This window comes from Chinchilla lanigera, unplaced genomic scaffold (assembly GCF_000276665.1).
Source record: "Chinchilla lanigera isolate Chin_1 unplaced genomic scaffold, ChiLan1.0 scaffold00020, whole genome shotgun sequence".
Taxonomy (NCBI): domain Eukaryota; kingdom Metazoa; phylum Chordata; class Mammalia; order Rodentia; family Chinchillidae; genus Chinchilla; species Chinchilla lanigera.
In genome coordinates this window covers 281,875-305,097 of record NW_004955421.1, presented here as the reverse complement: position 1 = coordinate 305,097, position 23,223 = coordinate 281,875, and the positions used below count along the sequence as shown (strand labels likewise).

General features: G+C 45.3%; 1 protein-coding gene across 1 annotated transcript in view; it reads left to right on the top strand.

Moving 5' to 3' along the window:
- The window catches only part of Glb1 (galactosidase, beta 1), a gene marked incomplete at its 5' end in the record, with an annotated part of 80,548 nt that overhangs the window by 6,407 nt on the left and 50,918 nt on the right, over positions 1-23,223 (top strand). Inside the window, 5 exon segments of the mRNA XM_005383635.2 lie at positions 7,375-7,555; positions 10,689-10,747; positions 13,053-13,174; positions 13,261-13,301; positions 18,531-18,643. Of these exon segments, the coding sequence (XP_005383692.2) occupies positions 7,375-7,555; positions 10,689-10,747; positions 13,053-13,174; positions 13,261-13,301; positions 18,531-18,643 (516 nt within the window).

Here is a 23,223-nt window from a genome sequence, read left to right as displayed (position 1 = left end):
TTTTCTTTCTCTCTCTTTCTTGCTTGCTTGCTTTCTTGCTTTCTTTCTTCCCATGGGCACTGTCTATTTTTCCCAGACCAGCCCTGAATCCTGGGCTCAGTCAGTCCTGCCTCAGTCTCCTGGGAAGCTGGGACTCCAGGCACATGCCACCAGTCCTGGCTCTTGCATTTCTATTTTTGAATGCCTGCCATGTCTTAGGCTCTGTTCTGAGTCCCCTACAAATGCTGTGTGGTTTTTCCAACCAAACTGACTTTTAGAATGAAGAAGCTCTAAAAGGTTAAACAACTTGCTCAAGATCACCCAGCTTCCAGGTGGCAACCTCAGGGTTGCACCCCATTTCTGTCGATCACGTAGTGCATCTCTTTCTTCCATGCTGTGTTGCCTTTTGGCTGCAGGGATGCAAAGCGCACTGAAACGCCTTGTATCCGCCTTCTTAGGCAGGCAGTTATTCCTGGAATAGAAAGAGGATGTGGTGAATTGGGGCCACTACACTTTCTCTCCCACTTCCTGTCCCCTCTTTCCTTCCATGTGTTTTGGCTCTGCAAAGACTGGTATTGTGGAGTGCACTATGTGGCATATATTGTCCATGTGCAGTCAGGACAGTTGTCATCAACAGTTTTTGGTGTTTGTGAAATTACTTAGGTGATGCATAAAATCATGTTCAGTGGACATTTTGCCAAGGATGTTTCTTTCCACTGAAGCGGATAAAGTTCTGCAAAACTGGCACCATCCTGGGACATCCCAGGAATGCAGTGCGACCTCCCCAAGGGAGCGCAGACAAGTGTTTATGAACAGTGCTGTGGACAGTTCGTGGGGAGGGTCATTGCCCCTCGTGTAGGTGGGATGAGGCAGGGAGAGGCCCAGATCTGGGTTGTGAGACGGAGGGTGAAGGAGATGTCCCTGGAGTGGGGCAGCTGGCTGTAGACGAAGCCTCTGGATGACCCTGTCTTGTACTCATCTGGAGTCCCTACTGGTTAAGCAGAGGGGGCCACATGCTCTGTGTGAAGGTGGCAAGTGTGACCCTTGGGCATGTCTGTGCACTTCACAGATGGGTCATCTTCCTTTTCGTCTCAGGTGAAAAACCTCTTGTTTTTTTCTGTTTTCAGTACTCAAGATCAAACCCAGGATCCTGCACTTACGAGGCTGCTCCCCAGCCTGAAAGCCCATTTCTTGTTGCCTTTTTCAGTCTGTATTTCTGCTTAAGTCACTTTCAGTTTCTGCTCATAGTGCTCCTGTGCCTCTTGGTCAGGGAACTACGCGCGCGCGCGCGCGCGCACACACACACACACACACACACACACACACACACACACAGAAAAAGTGTCGTGAAGCTGGCAAATGGGAGCTCTGCGGTGGGATGCTGACCATCTTGTGGGTGTTTCTTCTCAAGTCCATCTTAGTAACCTCAGAGGACTTTACCTTGGCTGTGGATCCTGCCGGGTGACTCTGGCCTCCTCCTTCTCCTCCTTCTCCTCGTCCTCTTCCACCTCTTCCTCTTTCGTATCTCCACTTGCTTGGATCCCACCTGATCACGTTTGCCCTGTGTTTACGAACTTAATGAATATAGAAAATAAAAGAAAGTAGAAAACAATAAACAAAAAACCCCAAATCACTCAACTTCAGGAGCTGGAAGCAAAACTCTTCACATTTGAAGAGTTTCCTTGAAAAATTTTCTGTGCTTTTTATTTTCTTTTTCACTAATTTTTATACTATGTGACCAATTTCTTGTGTGGGTTTTTTTCACTTCATTCCTCTGTCAAGGGCATTTTTTCACATCAGTAGACGCTCTTTATGCATCATCTTTCATGGCTGCCCCGCTTGTCTCTGGAGACGCAGTTTACACACACACTCCCTCTGTTCAGACACCATCCAAGATGACTGACTTGGCCTCTAGTCTCTCAAAATCCCCAGTTAATCTTGTTTTATCTCTGACCAGTTCCTCTAGTATCCTGAGCTCAGCACACATCAGTCAGCCTGGCAGCCATGAGGTCACACATATGTGTGACATCACACACTCACCAGGTAGTTTTGGAATTGAGTAGATGTGGGTGGGTTGGTTAAGAAAGAGCCAGAGGGGCCAGGCATGCTGGCTCACTCATGTAATCCCAGCAGTCCAGGGGCTGAGGCAGGAGGATTGCCATGAGTTTGAGGCCAGCTTGGCCTCTCTGGTCAGTTCAAGGCTAGGCTGAGACCTTGTGGAGACCTTGTCTCAAAAAAGAAAGGAAGAAAGAATGAACAAACAAATGAACCGGAGGACTGGGGGAGATAGTGTTTCTGTATTAAAGATTCCTATGTGAGCAGGTTTCTGTCCCAGTCTTAATCCAGGTCAAGGTGGAAAGGACACCTAGTTCATGGAGTTGGCGCTTCTTCTGGGTGCCCATGGTGTGTCTGAGGAGGTTCTGAGGAGCACTGGTCTGTAGCCAGGGTGAAAGCAAGTCAGTCCAGAAGCCTCACATCCTTGACTGAGAACATGTAGGGTTTCCAATACTGTTGTTTTCCAGATGCAAGAAGCCAGCCTGGCTCTTTCATTTGTCCTTATGATTCAGCTAGATGATTCACCTATATGTACCAGTGTTTCTTTTCGGAAGGATTAGCCAAGCCAGTGGCACCCATGGTGATTTGCACAAGGAGATGTTTGTCTCAATTTGTACTGATAATTAGAAATGCCACAAACAACACCTGTTGATAATACCCAAGGTGAAAATAATTAGTTCCACCTACAACTTTACTTCATCTAATTAATGAAGTATTCATTATGAGGTGAGGAGCCTTTTTATGCCTGTTGTTTTAGAAGACCAACAACTTTAGAAGTCTGCCTGTGTAAGAATCACCAGATAATTATTTTATAAGAAAGGCCTACAGACTGGCTCTTGGAGCCAAACTGCCCTACTATTTGTTTTTACAAATAAAGGCATATTGGAAAATGGCCACACCTTTTGTGTGTATATCACTTAAGACTTAAGATTGCTTTGCAATAACAGTCCCAGATTTGAGTAGTTGAGACAGATACGCGAAAAGCAGTAGTCCCAAAGCACAGATTAGTTACAGCTGGCCCTTTTTCAAAAAATTTATTAACCTCTGCTTTAGGAAAATCAGGTTCCTGTGAATCTGAATCTCACTGTGATTTTTTCCGTGGGCGTTGCCCTTTTCCATTTGTGCCATTCTGCTACCCTCACCCGCCGCCTTTACACATCTTGGTTTTCTTCTTCCCCTTTTCTGATTGTTAATACAGGACTTGAGTATAGCTTTCCAGGTGCTTAGTAGATGTAGGCACTGTACAACATTGTTTGTGAATTAACTCAGCCTTCATCATAACCCAGTGAAGTAGGCACAGTTTGTGTCTTACAGATGAGAACACTTTACAGGTGGAGGCCCATGGATAGGAAGTGGCAGAGCTCAGATTTGCATGTAGACAATTGGGGCCTCTGACCCTAGTTGTTTTGCCGAGGTATCTTCTCCCTCCCTCTCTCTCCCCTTCTCGCTTTTCCACTCCATCTTTCTCCCCATTTCCTCCCTCTCCTTTCACTCTCTCACTACCCCCCACCCCTACACCCTCGCCTAACCGGGGGCTAGGAGTGTAGCTCAGCAGTAGAGCATGTGCTTTGCATGTATGAGACCCTGGGCTCAGTCCCAAGGGCCAAAAACAAAACAAATGTTAAAAAAAAATCTAACCAAATTATTGTATCTGTGTAGTATAAGCCTTTAACATACAGACTCTCGGGGGCATTTCAAACCCGAATTATAACATTGGCGTTTAGTTCATTTTTGCTGTTCACCATTCCTTCCCGGACTCTCCAGCTCTGCACATGGGCCAGCTCAAGCTACTGGTGGCTTTGAGCCCCCTCTCCCTCTCCTGTTCCCCAGTTAGGTGCTTCACTTCCAGACGACCCAGAGAGGGAGCATTCTGGAGTCTCTCCTGGCTCCACTCAGGCTCACCCCTCCTTCCTAGGGGCTCACACTTTCTCATGTATATGTTTGCAGACATAATTTCCCCAGGATCACAAAGTTTCTAATTTTTGCAGGTTGAAATTTCATGGGTGGATACTTTTGCGCACTCGCACCACGCATACACGCAATATGATGAGCCATTACACTGAACACCTGCGTGACTGTTGGGGAAAACAGACCGGTCAGGAAGAAACAGCGCTGAGGAGGTTCAGGAGGCAGTTTATTGCACTGGTGGGCTGCTGACCAGGATTCCTCGCGCCCGGCAGGATGTTAGGACTTTTATTTATTTATTTATTTATTTGATACTGCGGATCGAACTCAGGACCTTGCGCTTGCCAGGCAGGCGCTTGTGCTGCTGAGTTATATCCCCAGCCCTAGGGCATTTAAAGAGAAAGTGAGTGGAGAGGAACATAGATTTGGAGCATATGATTGGGGGGTTGGGTGACATCATGGATTGCTGAAGGAGTTTCCATATCCCAGTTACATTACAAGGCCATTAGTTAAACACGCATGAGTTACACAAAGGAAGAGGTGTCCCGTTACATTACAAGGTCATCAGCTACAAAGGCAGGAAAGACAGGTTTACACCAAAGGGACAAGTGTTCTGTTATCAGGCCTGCTGGACACGTCCTGCTTGGTCCTGGCAGGCATCCTGGACAGGCTTTTATTTAAAATTTTAATTTTCCCTATCATGACCACATCCCAGGATGGGAAGCAGCACCCCGCCAGTGCACCAGCAGCTTCCCAGGGCCTTCTTGCTGCAGCCCATTTCCTCCCACTCCCTGCTCTGATGACCGTCAGCACTTTGCCTTGCTTTGCTTTAATGCTTTACCACATCTGTGTATGCTCAGACTTTGTAGTTTGACTGCTTTTGAATTGTCTATGAGGATTATATTGTGTGTGGTTTTTAGTGTTGTGCTTCTTTTGTTCCACCTTATATTTCTAAGATTCTTTGGTGTGTTGGGTAGAGCTAAATTTCATTTTGTTGTCTGAGGACTATGTTTCTTCTTTTTTATTTTCCTTTTCCCTATGAAACACTTTTCAACTTGTTGCTGTTGTTGTCATTAAAGGTAGGAAAAGAAACAGGCTCTTCAGAGTGAGTTTGGGCTGAGTAAATAGGAAAAGAAGTGCAGTGTGAAGGTGGCCACCATATACGATTGTACCCAGTGGCCAAAACTTTTTTTTATTGCCTATCCTTCCCCATCGATAAAAATTTTAATTCTTTGGATATTACAGATCTGTCTCTCTGTCTATCTATCTATCTGTGTATCTATCTATCAGTCAATATGTAGGCCAGCCTGGCCTTGAGCACACAGCAATCCTCTTGCTTCAGCCTCCCGAGTGCTGGGATTACCGGCATGTGCCACCATACCTGGTCTATATATGTGCTTTGTATATGAAGAGAATACATTTTTTTTTTTTGTCCAGTAAGAATCAGTTTTCAGTTGGGCATGGTAGTGCACACCTGTAATCCCAGCACTTGTGAAGCTGAGGCAGGAGCATCACTTTGAATTGAGACCATTCAAGGCCAGCCTGCACTACAAAGTGAGACCCTGTCTCAAAAAACAAACAAAAAAATAAGTCTGTTTTCATTGCCTGGGGATGCTGTCCCCCTTGCTGAGAACATGTGCTTCCACACTATTGCTGTTTTACACCTAGTCACTTGCGGGACTATTCTTTGCGCCAGAAGATGTCCAGCAGCATCTGTAGCCCTTACCCACCGGCTGCCGTTAGTGCTACCCGCTCTTCTAGTTGAGACAATCCAAAATGTGCCCAGACATTCCCTACTGTCTCTTGGGGGAGGGCAGAAGAGTACTTGGTTTAGAAGCTCTGATGTTGTTGAGCACAAACTGAGTGTTGGTAAGGGAAAACAAAACCAAGACTACCCTGATGTTTGATAGCAGATAATCAAATAAACAGTGGTCCATTCATGTCCAGCATTCACCCTTCTTACTGCCTTGGATGGTTTGTGTAACATATTAAGGGGAAGGAAGCTGTTCTAACTGGTACAAAAAATATGATTCTTTTAGAAAAGACACTGTGTATTTGGTGTGTATAAATCTGGAAGGCTATATACTAAAATCTTAACAGTGATTATCTGTGAACAGAGTTAGCAGATGATTTTTCCATTGTCTTTTCATTTTTCTCTTATTTTCTAACATTTCTACCATCCAAAGTATTAGCTATGATGTTTAAAGTATCTGTTATAGGAGTGAGTATATATGGGAGAGAATATCAGTACAGTCCCAAAACCAATTTGGAATTTATCTAGAGCCGGCTCCAGCCTTGTCGCAGTCCCATGAAGTTTATATTTACAATCCCAGGGAAAAGTTATTGGAATTGCAATAAGTAAACTCCAGTCTACCACTTCCAGGGCACTCATGCAGAGAATAAAGAGACAAAGACATATCTACAGTTGTGGGGAGCCAAGGGGGTCCTAAGTCCAGTCAGAACAAAGGCTAACTGGAACAAAGGCCACGACCCAGGGCCGAACCAGGTTTTATTAATTTGTGAAGAGGGGCGGGGCTCCAGGTTGCGTGACTATGAAAATGGGAGGAAGTACCTGAGTACTGTGAGCTGGGCTAGGTAGGAGGCACAGTAGCACCTCTACAGTATGCAGGGAGAAGTGTGCAGAAAGAGTAGCGGATTCCGGGCTCTGGCAACAGGTAGCCTCTAAGTTTGGAGGGCATAACATCGTTTGAGGAAGAATCTTGGTTTTTGGGGTCAGTTGCCTCAGCTTGGATGTCTGGCACTTCTGGTTTTTGTTGGGTTTTTTGTTTTTTGTTTTGGCAGGGGTGAGTACCAGGAACTGAACTCAGGACCTTGAGCTTGCCAGGCAGGCACTGTGCCACCGAGCCATCTCCCCAGCCCCTGTGTCTAGTACTTCTGTCCTGAGACATCACAGGCCTCTTTCTCGAGCCTCAGTCTCACCTGACAGCACGGAGTCTTTCAGCCTAGCTCACACTGAGTAGTAGGGAGCCTAGGCGGGGTGTCACTGACCTATCGCATTGCTTCAAAGGCTATAAGTCAGCACCTTGCCTAGACCCATTTGCATTGCTTAAAGCCAGTGGAGGGGGTAAAGTATCCTAGCCAGCTCTGTACATATCAATACACGGAATGAGGGCAAGGTTTAGCCAATATGGAGACAAATGGTCTTCTTTCAAGGAGAGCCATCCCAGCGGTCCTCCACAAAATTTGAGGTTTTTTTTCCTGTAGGTAGGCAGTGGGGGAGGGAGGGTTAGTAGAAGGGGAGCTTTTATGCTGAATTGCTTTTTGGAAAATTAGCTGTGTGTCATTAATTTTGTGTCATTAGACAAAAATTAGCTTTTTGTCTAGGTGGGTACACAGATACTTTCCCACAAAGATTGCACTAGAAAGGCCACACTGGCATCTCCTAACTTCTTCCTCTTCTTTTTAAATTCACAGGTTGAAAATGAATATGGCTCCTACTTTGCCTGTGACTATAACTACCTGCGTTTCCTGCAGACGCGCTTCCGTTACCATCTGGGTGACGATGTACTTCTGTTCACCACTGATGGGGCGAAAGAAGAATTTCTGCGGTGCGGGACCCTGCAAGGCCTTTATGCCACAGTGGACTTTGGAGTAGGTCAGTGCTGGTCACAGCAGAAAGCGCAGCTTCACACTGGCTTTTGGCTCATTTAGTCACTTTGTGATCAGCTGTTGTTTTAAGAGGCCTGGGCAGTTTGGATGACACTTCTTAGATTTTCCTTTATCAGTTGTGCCAGTTAGCTGTGTGACTGTAACAAAATACTTAAGTTCTTCAACTTACAGAAATTTATTTTCTCTTATAGTTTTGGTGGCTTAAGTCTGTAGTTAGTTGCCCTGTTGCTTTGGGGCCCGTGGTAAGGTGGCTATGTCATGGGAGGAGTGCTTGGTAGAAGAAGCTCACTCATTTTGTTGCCAGAAATCTAAAGAGAACAAAAGACGGGGGTCTCACCATCTCCTTTGGGGCAGTGCCACAGTCACCTAAAGCCTCCGCTAGGTCCTGCCTGTTACGAGCTCCCCCACTTCCAGTAGCACCATGCTTGGAACCACGCCTTCAACACATGGACCTCTGGGGAGCTTGCTTGCTTGCTTGCTTTTGGTGTTTTGAAACAGGGTCTTACTTTGCAGTTTGGGCTGTCCTTGAACTCACTCTGTAGTTCAGGCTGGCCTCGAACTCGCAGTGATGCTCCTGCCTCAGTCTTCTGAGTGCCAGGGTTACAGGCATGCTCTTCTATGTCTTGCTCTTCTGGAGGACAGTTAAGAGGCAAATTATAGCTTTAAGTAACAGGTAGAATAGAGTAATTATGCCTCCTCAGTTGCAGAAGATCGTGTTACTTTGACCTGAAGGACAGGCGCTTACAGAGTAACTTCGTGTTTCACACTGGTGGAGCCTTCCTGGACTCTGGAATGTGCTCTTTTAGGCAGCATGAGCAAGGGCATGGGAAGTGCCAGCTGGGAGAAGCTCTCCCTTCAGGCCTTGCCTGGGGCCCGCTCTGCTGCTCTCTGCCCTTCCCTATTCTCTGGGTCCTCACGTCTTTGCAGGATGCTGGGGGCCGTGTTGTGGCTAAGTGAGAAATCAGCCAGTGGCTGGTGTGGCAGCCTGTCAGCCCTCAGATCAGGAAGCTTATCTGACACCTCTGTTGTCTTTCTGCATAACTCAGGACCTTGTGAGCTGAGGGCGCTGGACTGGGTTGCCACATGCTACAGAAAGTGCCTTGCCAGACTCGGGTGCCGTGGCTCACGAGCTGCAGAGATTCAGCAAATGAAAATTCTCAGTGAACAGCAGTGGCTAGGATGAAAAGTCACTCTTAATTTAGGTTGAGAGCAGATGAATGTAGAACATAATCCTAACTAAGATCTGAGGCTCACCTTTTTTTTGTTTGGTTTGGTTTGGTTTGGCTTTTGCCATGGGGACACTATTGAGACAATTATAATCCTGAAATAGAGCTTGTAGAGTCAACTGTTTTATTGGTGTTAATGTTCTGATCTTTATAGTGGTTATTGTGCTTTCTAAAGGATGTCCTTGCTCTCTGAGAACACACATTGAAGTATTTAGGAGCAAAGGGACATCATGTCTGCAGCTTGTTCTCACCTGGCTCAGGAAAAAAATTATATTTTTGTATAGAAAGAGAGAAACTGATAAATGTGCTAAGGTGCCAACAGCTGGGGAATCTTGGTGAAGGGAACTGGAGAGTTCTCTGTACTACTCGTGCAACTTTCTATGAGACTGAAAGTATTTCAAGATAAAAATTACCCCCTCCCCCAGAAAGCCCCAGCTCTGCAAGTAGCACAGATCCCCTGGCAGCCCCCCACTGAGACATAAGCCGCTTCTAGGACATCGCGCAGCCCGTGCTTGCTGCCTCTTGAGAGGGACCTGCCAGAGACTAAGTTGTGGGAATTAGACTAAAGTCACGTTTTTCTTTTTTTTCTTCTTTCCCACTACCAGGGATCAAACCATGGATGGTGCATGCTACCCCTGAGCTATATCCCCAGCCCTTCCTTTTTATCATATTTTGAGACAGGGTCTTGCCAAGTTACCCAGGCTGGCCTTCAAGTTGTGATCCTCCTGCCTTAGCCTTCCCAGCAGCTAGAATTATGAGTGTGAGCCACTGTGTTGAAGTTGCATTTTTATAGATGTTTCTGACACTAAGTGAATTGAGTGTTTCTAAAAACATGACCCGTTGCTCAGTGTTGAGTGAGATTTCTGCTCTACCCTGAGCCGCGAGGGAAGTGGCATGCTGGTTTCCTCCTGCTTTGGCTGCCTCCCGTCATCGTGATGAAAGAGCTCAGTACTTTCCTGTTGGGAGGAACAAATCAAAGATTACCCTGAGTTTGTTGTAAGTGTGATTTGTATGAGGGAACAGTGTGACTGTTCCTACTGGGGTTGAAGAATAGACTACTGCAAGGTGAATGTATCTGTGGCAGGTGGGTTGACCTTCATGCAGTGTCCTTCCCTCGTGTAACAGAGGACCTTGCCCACTGAGGAGCATGGGCAGCTACTGAGACGAGGCTCATGAGGCCAGAACAGTGTTTAAAGATCTGAGTGCTACCTCATGCTTAATAATAAGAACTATAGCCTTATTATTATAGGGGATGTAGCTCAACGGCACAGCACCTGCCTGGCAAGTGCAAGGTTGTGAATTTGATTCCTGGGACCAAAAAAATATATTATAATAATGAGAACTACAGCCACGCAGTGAACAAAACTCTATTTTTTCTTGGAGAGCATTCTTTCCTGAAAGCTGGCTTTATAGAGACACCAAAGGCAAACCCCAGGCAAGGGGTTTAATGGAGGGTTGTGGCTGGCATTGCTTCCTCCCTGGCCTACCTGCCATGGGAAGGTGACCCAGCTCTGTGTGTGTGGACACTCAGCCTTCACTCTTTCACTGACACGAGGCAGCTCATGACCTCTCAGTGGGGAAATTCCAAGTCCTTGCCTAAGAGATGCACTTTCTTGCTGCACTCATGTGGCAGAGGGGCATGAGGGTCCCTGGAGCCTGTTTTGTAAGGACTCTAAATCCCATTCATGGTGGCAGAGTCCTCATGATTTAGTCACTTCCCAAAGTCTCCACCACTTACTACGATCACCTTGGGGATTAGATTCCAACTAACATATTTTGGAGAGACACCAGCGTTCAGACCATAGCAGGACTGCAGGCTCCTGTCCCACGAGGGGCTCACTACATCTCAGCATTCCCATGACTGACATTTCCTCTCTCTCCTGTAATTTTCAGGCGGCAACATCACAGAAGCTTTCCTGGTCCAGAGAAAAGCTGAGCCAAAAGGACCCTTGGTAAGAACTGGGAATGAGGTGTGACTGTTGGCTTGTTAACAACTCCAGCTTGAGTGCTGAGGGAGGGAGTGACAGGCTGAAAAAGGGAACATCAACTTGGGAGGCTAAGGCAGGAGGGTCACTATGAGTTTGAAGCCAGCCTGGGCTACCTAATAAGTTAAAAGGCCAGCTTGGAGTACGTAGCAAGACATCGTCTCAGAAGTGGTGGTGGGGCATACAGTTTCTTGGTTTGCTGGCTCTAGAATCAGCAACTGAGGGATTATGGGGACATAGCGCTTCTGGACTCAGGAGTGACAGCAGGAACAGCGTGTACCCATCTGGAACTGAGGCCTTGTGCTTCAGTGGTGCAGAATGGGCAGTAACATGAATGGCCAGGGCAACTCCCATAAGTGAACATGTTGTCATCTTCGGTGAGGTCAGAAAACAAACATCACTGCCCCGGGTGGTCGTACGGCCTGGCGGTGGCTGGCCAGGGTCTGGCTCAAGTTGCCGTCTTTTGAGAGCAGTTTGTGGCAGAGTTTCTCCAACTTTCAAATATTTAAGAATCATTTAGGGATCTGATGAAGATGCAAAATTCAGTCTGCTGGGTCTGGGTGAAGCCTGAGGGTCTACATTTCCAGTATCAGTCAGTGGCATTGAGGATGCGTTTTTCTGCCCACGCTTTGAGTTGCAGGGCTTGATGGCTTGCTCTGAAAGCTGCTAGGAGGAGGCGGGAACAGGCAAGGTCCAGGTGCGTGTGGACAGCTGATCGGCTAGTCCTGCTCTCTGCTCTTCCCTTGCTCAGCACTGGTGACTCTGTTCATTCAGCCTAGTGTGGGGGCCCTGCCCCGGGCAGGCCCTGGTACCCGCAGCTTTCCCAAGGCTGCTGTGCTTGGTGAGCAGTGCAGTCTTCAGTCACAGACTTCGGGTGGAGCTGTTCCCTGGAACCTGACACGTCCAGATTTCATTTTCTTCTTTAGAACAAGGGTTTGGAGGAGGAAAAATAAAGAGAAAAACATAAAATTTTTGGAGTTTGCTTTCTAGACTACTTGGATAAATCTATCTCATTACAGGTCAACCTGAGATCTCAAAGTCCGTATTCACACAACAGGTGAACTTGAAGCTAATTCTTTTTGTTTGTTTTTTGTTTTTCTGAGACAGCGTCTCGCTATGTAGTTCTGCTGGCCTTTGAACTTGCTATGTTGCCCAGGCTTGTCTCAGACTCACAGTGGTCCTCCTGTCTCAGCCTCCTGAGTGCTGGGATTACAGGCATGTGCCACCATGCTTGGCTTAGATTAATTCTTTTATATAAATATTTTGCCCAGTGCTTTGCCCAACTAGTTTTCTCCTGGGAAATAGTTAACAAACTTGATATAAGTAAAGCTTTTTAGGAATATAGTTGTCCCTCAACATCCATGGGGGTTGGGTCCAGGACTCCTCCTCACACACTAAAATCCACAGATGGTCAAGTCAGTGTCTCTGTCTCTTTCTCTTTCTCTCTCTCTCTCTCTCTCTCTCTCTCTCTCTCTCTCTCTCTCTTGTACTCTCTTTCTCAACAGAGTCTCACTACATAGTTCAGACTGGCCTTGAACTCATTATGTAGCCCAGGGTGGTCTTGAACTTATGGCTGTCCTCCTGCCTCAGCCTCCTGAGTGGTATGATTACAGGCGGGCACCACCATACCTGGCTTTCACGTCTCTTATAAAAAACATTGCTGTATTTGCTTATTACCTACACACATCCTCCTACATACTAGTTTAACACATTCACTACAGGGCTGTAGTTCTTACATCTTGCGCCAGGCAGCTGTGAACCACCAGTGATACATGCATGACTGTTCATTTGTGTGGTGTGGGACAGTCTCATTGACTGGTACAAACCATCTAATGGGACAGCCATGCATGTGCCACCATTGATTCAAGCCAGTGGGAGCATGTTAATTCATCTCTAGTTTCCTTATGATGCTTAATACTGTAAGTGCTATGTAAATTGTTGTCATTTAAATGTCATTTATTATTTAGAGAATAATGACAAGGAAATAAATCTGTACGTGTTCAATACAGTTTTTCTCACGTTTTTGATCTGCAGGAGGTTGACTTCACTACTGTGGAGGGCTGGCTGTGCTTGTGTGAGATGAGGTCCCATGGTGGGTTTGCACCTGAGAACTGGGTTTGGGCAGTGGAATTACTGGAAGTCTTTGTCGGTCCCCAGCTCTGGGAAAAGCAATACATGTCAGCTTCCCCTTCCATGTGACCCTCAGTGGAGTCGATGGATGCCTCAGCATTAGAACGTCTATCCTAAGTTCTACATTCTTCTCTCTTTTTAGATCAATTCTGAATTCTATACCGGCTGGTTAGACCACTGGGGCGAACAGCACTGGACAGTCAAGACGGAGGCTGTGGTTTCCTCCCTCTCTGATATGCTCGCCCGCGGGGCAAATGTAAACATGTAAGTATACAGTGCCTGAAGGGAGGGTGCCCTCAATAGCTGCGGACTCACAGTTAAGTATGGTGTGTTCTCTCATCTCCTTGTAGGTACATGTTTATGGGTGGGACCAACTTTGCCTATTGGAATGGTAAGAGCAATCTAACATCTGTTTGTAGAAATTTATGCAGCTTTGGATGCTCGGTTTTGGGGAGTGTACCTATAGACAGTTTTTGTTTTCTATTTTGTTATTATCTTCTAGCTTTTCTAATATTTAAGAATTACCTATATAATCATTTTACTCTAAAATTTTTTTTGAGGAACATAACAGGAGCAGTTAAAAGCCTTGTTCTTTATGTATTTGTTGTCGCTGTTCTTGCCGTTGTTGTTGTTGAGACAAGGTCTCGCTATGTAGTTCAGGCTCGCCTTGAACTCAGTGTGTAGTCCAGGCTGGTCTCAAGTCACGGCGATCCTCCTGCCTCAACATCCTGAGTGCTGGGGTTACAGGTGTGTACCACCACGTCCGGCAGCCTGTTGTTTTAAAACAAGTCTAGCGGGGCAGGCTTCAGTCATAGTCTGTTACTAGTGTATTTGTGTATATATTTTCTGTGGCCTTTTTTTTTTTTTAACATTTTCTTGATATATGATGCACATTTCATATAATTCACAATTTTAAATGAATATTAAGTATATTCTCAAAGGTGTGCAGCTATTACTGCTATCTAATTCTAGAATGTTCTCATCACCCCAAAAAGAAACTCCACACGCATTTGTGTCACACTCCTCTCTTCCTCCTTCCAGTCCATGGAAATAAACTAATCTCTCTGTCACTATGGATTTGCCTGTTCTGGTTTAAAAACCAGACAGTGTGTGGGTTTTTTAAAAATCTGCTTTCATTTAGCCCAATGTTTTCAAGGCATATCCACATAGTAGCATATATTAGTATTTCATTTTTTATGAATATATATATACACACGATAGCTAAGATAATTGTAGTACTAATTTCTTTATTGAATTTACTAACTGCTTTATTGAAAGGAACAGTTAATGTTTAATTGTTTGATCAATTTTACATGCCTATAATTGTTTATATGAGTAACCAGTTTAAAGATAACAATATGTAGTACAACCATCATTAATTTCCTATCACCTTGTCTGAAATTCTGTATTGCTTTTATTGTTTTTATGTTGTTTTATTTATGTCTCTGTGTGTTAATATGTTTTGATTCTTTTATCTTTAAAATAAAAAGATAAAAGATTTAGAATATTTTGTTTATCCACTTGTTAGTTAATGGACGTTTGGGTTATTTCTACTTTTTGGTTGTTACGAATAATGTCGCTAAGGACATTGATCTGTTTGAGTCTCTGCTCCTGTTCTTCTGGATGTGTACCTACACGTGGAATCACAAGGTCATAGGATAACTCTGGGTCAACACCATTTGCATTCCTGTACTTTTTCTTTTTGGCAGGAAAAATTATGACAAATTTCTCTGTATTGCAATTAGACAAATTTTGTTGTATTCCACACATTTCTCCACATCTGTTTTTTTCTCTCTGAATCGTTGAGAATGCTTGACCGTTGCATTTTGGAGACACAGTTCGGGGCTAAATCTTTCAGGATTTGAAACTGGATACTATCAATTCACTATAGCAGTGGTAGTGCATGCTTTTAATGCTAGCATTCTGAGAAGCCAAAGCAGTAAAATCACAAGTTTGAACCCAGCCCGGGCAATTTAGCAACTTAGCAAGACCCTGTTTCAAACTAAAAAACAAAGAAAAGGGCTGGGAATATGGCTCAGTGTAAAGACTCTGGGGTCAATTTCTAGTACTAAAAAACAAAAAACAAAAATAAATTTACTGCAGCTTCTCGTTTGAATGCTGCCTGTTTTTGTAGGATGGAATGGCTAGGAAAGGACACTGCTTACCAGCTTATCAATTTTACTACTATTGTTAAAGCCAAGAAATGAAGGTCAAAACACAGATGTCACTGTTTAAGGGACAACAGTGGGCCAGGGTTGGTCACTGATATTTCAGGTCATCTCTCTGTGTTTTCTGGTTCTAGTAAGTCTTGGTGACACCTTTTCTGTGAGCATATAGGGATTCCACCCAGCTGCCAGTGTCCATAGGCTGGTTGACCCATCCAGAAATACAGACTGGTATTTTTTGCAACTTCACATAGCACAATTTTTTTTTTAAAATTATTGTTCTTAATACATTCTTCTTAGAAAAGAACCTTAGACAATGTAAAAACTATCATTCAGAAAGTGAAAGCTGTCCTTTATGCTCTCCCCTCTCCCTAATCAATAGAAGTCTGTTCTGCCACTATTTCTCATATTTAGTTCTCAAACAGTCTCATGTAGGGTAGGATTTCATTGTTGTTGTTTTCAGTGCTAGAGCTTGAACCCATGGCCTTTCCACTGAGGGCATTCCCAGCCCTTTTAAACATTTTTTTTTTAAAATTTTGAGGCAGGTCTTACCAAGTTAGGTCTTTAAATTGCCCAGGCTGAACTTGAACTTGTGATCCTCCTGCTTTAGCCTCCCAGATAGCTGATGTTACAGACATGTGCCTCCATGCCCAACACCACTTTAGAGATGAGTATCTGGGGATAAAAAAATGTTCCACGTTTCTTGTTCAGCTGGCAAAGGGTAGAGACTAGACTGAAGCTCAGGCTTGGGGGAGCCTCTGAGATAATCCTTTGCAGCCTGCAGCCTCAAGTAGCTGGTTTGTGTTGTGCAGGATGTGGATGTTTCAGCCCCGCAGCTGGTTTGTGTTGTGCAGGCCTCTTGGGCCTGCCTCTGGGTCAGGAGGCAAGGTCAGTCTGTTCTTTAGGCCAGCTGCCCAGAGATGGGCAGTGAGAGAACAACATCTGGAGGGGGCCCTCTTGCCCCTCCCTGTGCGGTGTGTCTCCTGCTCACTACCTGCATCTCCACAGCCAAGTGGCTGCTGCCTGCAGGACCCAGACTGCCTAGAGGACCCAAACTGTCTCACGTGATACGGAGAACTAGGCATGCTCAGTCTCCCCACGGCCCTTAACCTACCTTGCTCACCCTCTCACGTGGCCGAGGGAGGCTAAAATATGCTCCATTTCTCTCTGCTGCTACTCATCCGGGGCTGAAACATCCACAGTAACATTGTGCTGGTAGAGCCCGGCGTGGTAGCCCATGCCTGTAATCCCAGCATTCTGGAGGCTGAGGCAGGATTGCCAGGAGTTCAGGGCCAGCCTGGACTACACAGTGAGTCCCTGCCTCACTGAGGGGAGGGGAGGGAGAGAGAGAGAGGGAAATACTGACTGATTATGCTGGAAGAGCTACAACAAAGGCTTGGTCTTGAGTCCAGCCTTTCACCTACTGGCCTTCCTCCCAGCCTGGGTTCCCTGTCCCTGGATCACACTGGCTCCACTCAACTTGACAGCTTTTGCTGAGTGTCTCTGTGCCCAGCTCTGCTGAGGACTCAAGCGTGAGGCAGCGTCTTCCTTAAGATGTATGCGGCTGAGCAGAGTGAGATAGGGAAATAAGCCTGGCAGCACGATCCCTGCCACATTAGGGGTAGCGGAGCCCCATAGAAGGTGCGTGAGCTCCAGCAGCAAGGGATGTGGTTTTGGTTCTCTTTATGTCATGGGAAGGAACATGTAACCTGTGCTTCCTGAGGCAGGCAGACCTGTGACCGAGTTGTCTGATCAGTTCAGTGGTTAGGTGGTCTAGGTCTTTAAAACTGGGGATTCAGTGCAGAGAATGAGTGAGAAAGTGGTAGGGGGCTGCCCCCAGCCTCAGCCTCCCTCGTTTGTCAGCTCCTCCACTGTAGGGTCACCTGTGCTCCTCCATCATTTGTGAGCTCTGTCCAGGGAATTTATTGCTAACTATGGGTAAACTGTCATATTTCTTGCCTCATGTACTTACATATTAGGTCAGACAAAAGATGAATCCTAAAATAAATGCATCCTCACACACTTGCATTGCAAAGTGCCCTCTGAAGTCCAGGAAGAAGGAAACAAAGCCTTTCTGGTCCGCAGATGGCAGCAGCATCTTGACCTGGGAGTCTGCTGGAAATGCAGTCTGTCACACCTGGATCTACTAAAGCAGAGTCTGCAGTGGGGCTTAGGTGTCAGGTTTTAGCAGGCTTCCCATGTGACTCCTGTGCATGGGTGAGTTTTCAAAGAACTGTAGACCATTTTGTCCCTGTGAACACGACCCATCACATGATTGGGAGCCTCTGGTCTACACCTTGTCCCTTGGACAACAATTACAGGACACTGGCTTTTCTGGGCCTTTTTATGCAGTCTTGACACTATGCATCGGTCTGTGTTACAGGTCAGGTTCCCAGGGAAATAGATTCTGGGATGACCCAGCAGGAAGTTCCTTGGGTGTGCTACCAGGAGCACCGCCTGTTGAGGAGCACAGGGACGTGGGGTTCAGGCAGCCAGGTCAGGCTGTGGTGCGATTTCACACCGGCCTCAGCCCATGGTAGAGCAAGCTGTGGGGTTGGGCCTGCCCTGGGAGCACAGGGAGCTGGTTTTTCTGTCTCTACTCTGGTCAGTTGTCAGACACAGGCTGTCCCTGGAGGAATGTAACCCTGTACGGGGCAACTGAGCAGAGGCCAGTGTAGAGAAGAACCATCTGAGAGGTATCAGTGCCAAGACACCTGGCAGCCAGGGTGATGAGCAAGTGCTTTTGTCCTGAACGTGGATCCAAGGGGCCCACAGCAGCCTCTTCTATATTCTGCAGACGTTACAAAGGCCGTATGGTAGTGTTTGAATCTCTGCGGCTCCTGTGTGTCTGCAGCCGTCTCTTACGTTGTTTCATCTGATAAGCCCTCAGTTTTCTGCTGGTCCCAAACCCAGTTACCTGTGTCTCCACAAGACCATTTCTCAGCCACACAGTGTGAGGACAAGAAAACAATCAGACACTGCAGGGCGACAGCAATGTGGGTTGTATCATGAGCCCCGCCATTGCTGGTCATGTCGGCTTCAGGTTTCCTGCTTGTCCAGTAGAAGTGATGTCTGTTAGAATCACAGCTGTGAGCTTTGGCAGGAAGAGAAAGTGGGCGGGAAGAGTGCTTTGTGAATTCTAGGATGCTTGGCAAGTTCACCTGTGGGAAGAAACTTCTTCCTCTGGATTTGCACCCTGAGGACCACCTCAATGTCTCTCAACAATTTATTCTACCCGGGTTTTTTTCCTTGAGACAGGGTCTCTCTGTATAGTTCAGGATGGCCTTGAACTCCCAGTAATTCTGCCTCAGCCTCCCAAGTGCTGGGACTAGAGACATGCACTATCACAGCAAGCATCTTAATTAATTCTGATGTGTCCTTATTTCTCCTCCCCTTAATTCTGAGCCTAAGGCAGGGCCTTCAGTAGTAAGTAGTGGCACATTTTTGTCTTCTAGGGGCCAACACACCCTATGCAGCACAGCCCACCAGCTATGACTATGATGCCCCACTGAGCGAGGCAGGGGACCTCACTGAGAAGTATTTTGCTGTACGAAAGGTTATCCAGAAGGTAGGTGCTTCGTACAGGTGGTGGTGAGCTGGGCTTGGTCAGAGCCTGCTTGCACTTGCTGTGGCTTTATGGCTGATTTCCCTCCAAGGACCCCCATGTGAAACATGGGTGAAGGGAGGCATCAGCTAGATTTGGGTTGGAGCCTCGGCCCTATCTGAGTAACAGTGAGCCTGTGATCCAGTTCCTCTGCTGATCTATTAATCTGTAAGCAGGCGTTAGGGAACCTGGTTGTATTGTAAGGATTAAAAAGAACATGTAGGCTGGACATGGTGGTGCATGCCTCACATCCCAGCATTCTGGGAGGTTGAAGCAGGAGGATTATGAGTTCAAACCTAGCATGGGCAACTTAGCAAGCCCCTGTCTCAAAGTTAAAAAAATAGAAAGAAGACTTGGGATGTAGCTCAGTGTAAAAGCCCTGGGTTCAATCCCTAATACCAAAAGAAAAAAACATACAAACCACTGGGCTGGGGATATAGCTCAGTGGTGGAGTGTCAGCCTGGCCTGCATGAGGCCTGGGTTCAATACCTAGCACCACAGAAAATTTTAAAAAATAAAAATAAAAACTAAGCTACCCAGATTAGTCCCTGACAGGTATATGTCCAGGCCCATGATTTATCCTGAAGGCAGGAAAATGTGCATCCATTCAGATAGTTGACGTAGGAGGGGGAGACAACCTGTGGACACTGGAGCATCGTGGGAATGGCAGCTAGGCAGAAATGAGTGATGCTTCATTGTTCTATCTGGGGCAAGTGTGCAGTTTCCTCCTGGCCTGCTCCTGAACTGCCAGCACTGTCAGCTTCTGAGGCGCCTACAGCTCCCAGGTGGGGTTTCCTGTCTTTGCGGTGGGTTAAAAAAAAAAACCCACAATTTTTCTGCTCAGTCACCTGAGTTTTGAAGTTAAAAACAAAGACTCTCTGCCTATAAATGGTAAGACTTTTTTGTTTTAATTATGATGTAGTCTCAATTTTAAGCATGTATTAAAATTTGTATTATGAAATAGTCTAAAGATACAAATATGATCTAGACTTTTTTTTCAATATTGGAGATTCGGTATTGGAGACTCACTGTAGCTCAGAGCATTGCACTGAGTTACAGCCTCAGCTCCTTTTTATTTTTTATTGTGAGAAAGATTCTCCCTAAATTGCCCTGGATTGCCTTGAACTTGGGATTCTCTTGTTTTAGCCTCCCCAGTAGCTGGGATTACAGATGTGCACCACTATACCCAGTTTAACTATGGTTGTAAATTGTCCCTTTTGCCTAAATTCTCAAATGTATGGTTACATTGCTGCTCATGTTATTCTTTTGTTATGGATTCACTCTGCAGAAGTTACAGTAACATTTCCCAAGGCTCTCTTATATGTTGTTCTGTTTCAATTCAAGGCTTTTTGTGCTTTCATTTTTTATTTCCTTCTTTATTTGAAGGTTGGCTTTTTAATTAATTTTTATATATTTTAAAACTTCCTTTAGTGTTTTTGAGACAGGATCTCACAGTGCAGTTCAGGCTGGCCTTGAACTCACTGTGTAGTCCAGGCTGGCCTCACATTCATGGTGATCCTCCTGCCTCAGCCTCCCAAGAGCTGGGATTACAGCCCTGTGCCACTATATCCAATGGAAGTGTGTTTTTTAATAAGTAAGCATAAGTATTTTTCTACTTCATTGATTTCTGACATACTTGCATTCTGATTTTGGAGAATGTACTTTATATGATACCAGTTGTTAAGCCTTGACTTAGAGCCTGAAATATATCAGTATTAATAAGTAGTCACTTTGTTCTTAGAAAAAATGCATAATTTACAATTGTCAAACAAAATATTCTATATACATGCTTGTTAGATAAAGCCTTTTAATGATACTCTGATATCTTTGATATGCTTCTTAATTTTTTGTCAGTTTATTCTGTTATTTATTGGGAAAATTATTATTTCTCCTGTGTTTCTGTCAGTTTTTCAGGTTATGTTATTAGGTGTGCACACTCAAATTAAACCCTTGAGTATAATTTGTACTCCTCTGTCTCTAATGATGGCTTGAGACTCGAAGACTTCTGGACACAAACCATAACATTCCACCCTGGCCCCCCAAAGACTCATGCACATCCCTTTATGCAAAAGGCATTTAGTTCATCTTCAAGAGTTGTGAGAGTCCTAACAGTTTCAGCATTGCTAAAAAGTGTAAGTCCCAAGTTTCCTCTGAGATTTAAGGCAAACTCTTAGTTGTGAGCCCCTGTACAAATGAAAAGTTAAACACTTCCAACATTCAATGGCACAAGATAAATATTACCATTCCAAAAGTTACAAGTGGGGCTGGGGATTTAGCTCAGCGGCACAGCGCCTGCCTGGCAAGCACAAGGTCGTGAATTCGATTCCCAGTACTGGAGAAAAACCAAAAAAAAAAAAGTTACAAGCAGGAGGATACAAAGCATTGGGACCAAATCAAGTCCAATATCCAGCAGGGCAAACATTAAGTCCTATAGTTCCATGTGGAACATCTGAAGCAACCTGTGGTAAATTGTGAGCTCCAAAGGGCTTGTGTGACTCTGCCCCTATGGCACTTCTGGTGGTTGTAGCTTCAAGGACTTCTGTCTTGAGCCCACTTTGCTCCCTCCTTGCAGCTTTCCTCAGACAATCCACGTTCCTGGCTTTTCCAAACTTCTGAGGTCTCCACTGCACCCTTCACTTCACACTCACAGCTTCACACACTGCCCTCTCAGGGACACACTGCCCGGCCTCCCAGGCCTTCTGAAATCTAGGTGGAAACCTTCTTAACCTCAGAACTCTTGCATTCTGCATGCGCCTAAAACCAGAGCCATGTGGATGATGCCAAGGTCTTCTGCCAGCTGGAGTAGTAGCCAGGCTTTCTTTTCTCTTGGATGTAGGGGTCAAGTGCTTGGATCACTGGGCACTATGAACCTGATTCTGAGGAATAAATTCTCTATGCCATCGCCATCCTGGAACCTGATGCAGCTGCCACTGCCATTCTGGAACATGGCACTCTGCGGCTTTCTTCTTAAAGCAAAGTCTTTCACTTTTGCAGGTTTGAGGCTGCAAAGGGTGGAGACTTGCTTCTTCTTTTGATGCCCTCATGCTATCTTTTATAATCCCCTGTTCCTTCTCAGCAATCAAAATCTCCTCTCAACTCTATCTTTGCAGTCAACAGCTTTACTGGAGCTTTTTTCCTAGCCAAACTCACAGTGTTTTAAATCATCCTGCTGGGATCTTTGCTCTTGATTCTTAACGTAAATCTGGCTAAAGGCCCCCAACAATAGCCATACCACTGCCCCAACATTAGACTGCCTTAAAATTTCTTCTGCCAGATTGATTAGTCCACCACCCTTAATCTCAGTCTCAGGCAAAGTCTCGGGACAGGATCAAAATGCAGACTTCCAAGCCAGAACATACATCATCTGGAGTCCAGCAACCAATGCCATCCTTCCCAGCAGAAACATCCTGAGCCTGGTCTTTACTGGTGGGATTTCTATCAGCCTTCTAGTCTTTAGAGCTTTGACAAGAATCTGCCATACAGAACAGCCAAAGGTGTTCCAATGCTTCTCTTTCAGACAGCATCTCCGAACCTTTCCAAACTCTTCCCACAAGCCATTTCCAAAGGCTCTTGAACCACGTGGTCAGGTACAGTCACAGCATCAACCCTACTCTTGGTACCAGATTCTGTTTTGGTTACTTTTCTCTCATTATTGAGACAAAATACATAACACCCAGAATTAAGGAAGGAAAGGTTTATTGAGCTCATAGTTTCTGAAGGTTTCAGTCCATGCTCAACTGGCTCCAAGGCAGAGTGGCACATGGCAGAGGGCAATAGTTCACGGTGGCAGAAGATAGCAAAAGCAACAAGCATGAAGGCTAGGAGTGGCGGCAAGCCGCCTCTTTCCCTCCCTTACATTGTATGCAAACTGCTTGCCCCAGGGTGGATGTAGCACTCACACCCATGAATCAGTCATAAACTGCAGAAACCCACCCCATGACTGCGTGAGGCTTTGGGGGGACATTCAGACACAAACCATAACAAGTACATTTTGGCTGTTATTACTTAATATAGCTTATTTGTATTCTTTTGAGTAGTATTTACCTGGTATGTCTTTTCTATTGCTTTACTTTTACTTTTTAAATATTTTCTTTGCAAGTATCCATTGTAAACAGGTTATAACTTAAAAAATCTAATTTAAAATTTTTTATCCTTTAACTGTTATATTTATTCATTTACTGTAAGTCTTGATAGGCTTTTTTAAAAATACTAAGGGTTAAACACAGGGCCTCCTCACACATGGTAAGAGCGTATTTACCATTGAGCTGCACTCACAGGCCTTTTTCAATTTCAGTTTGGGATGGAGTCTCACTAAGTTGGTCAGGCTGGCCTCAACTTCCTCCTGCCTCAGCCTCTGAGTAGCTGGTATTAGAGTCATGCAATACCATGCCCAGCCTCACATGGCTTTTCAATCTTTTTATTTTATAATTTTGATTTGTTCACTTTATTCTGTTTTTTTCCCTACTTTATTGCATTCTTTTGGATTATTTGAGGTTTCCTTTTCTTTTTCATTATTTTATTCCCCTCTTCTTGATTTGAAGATA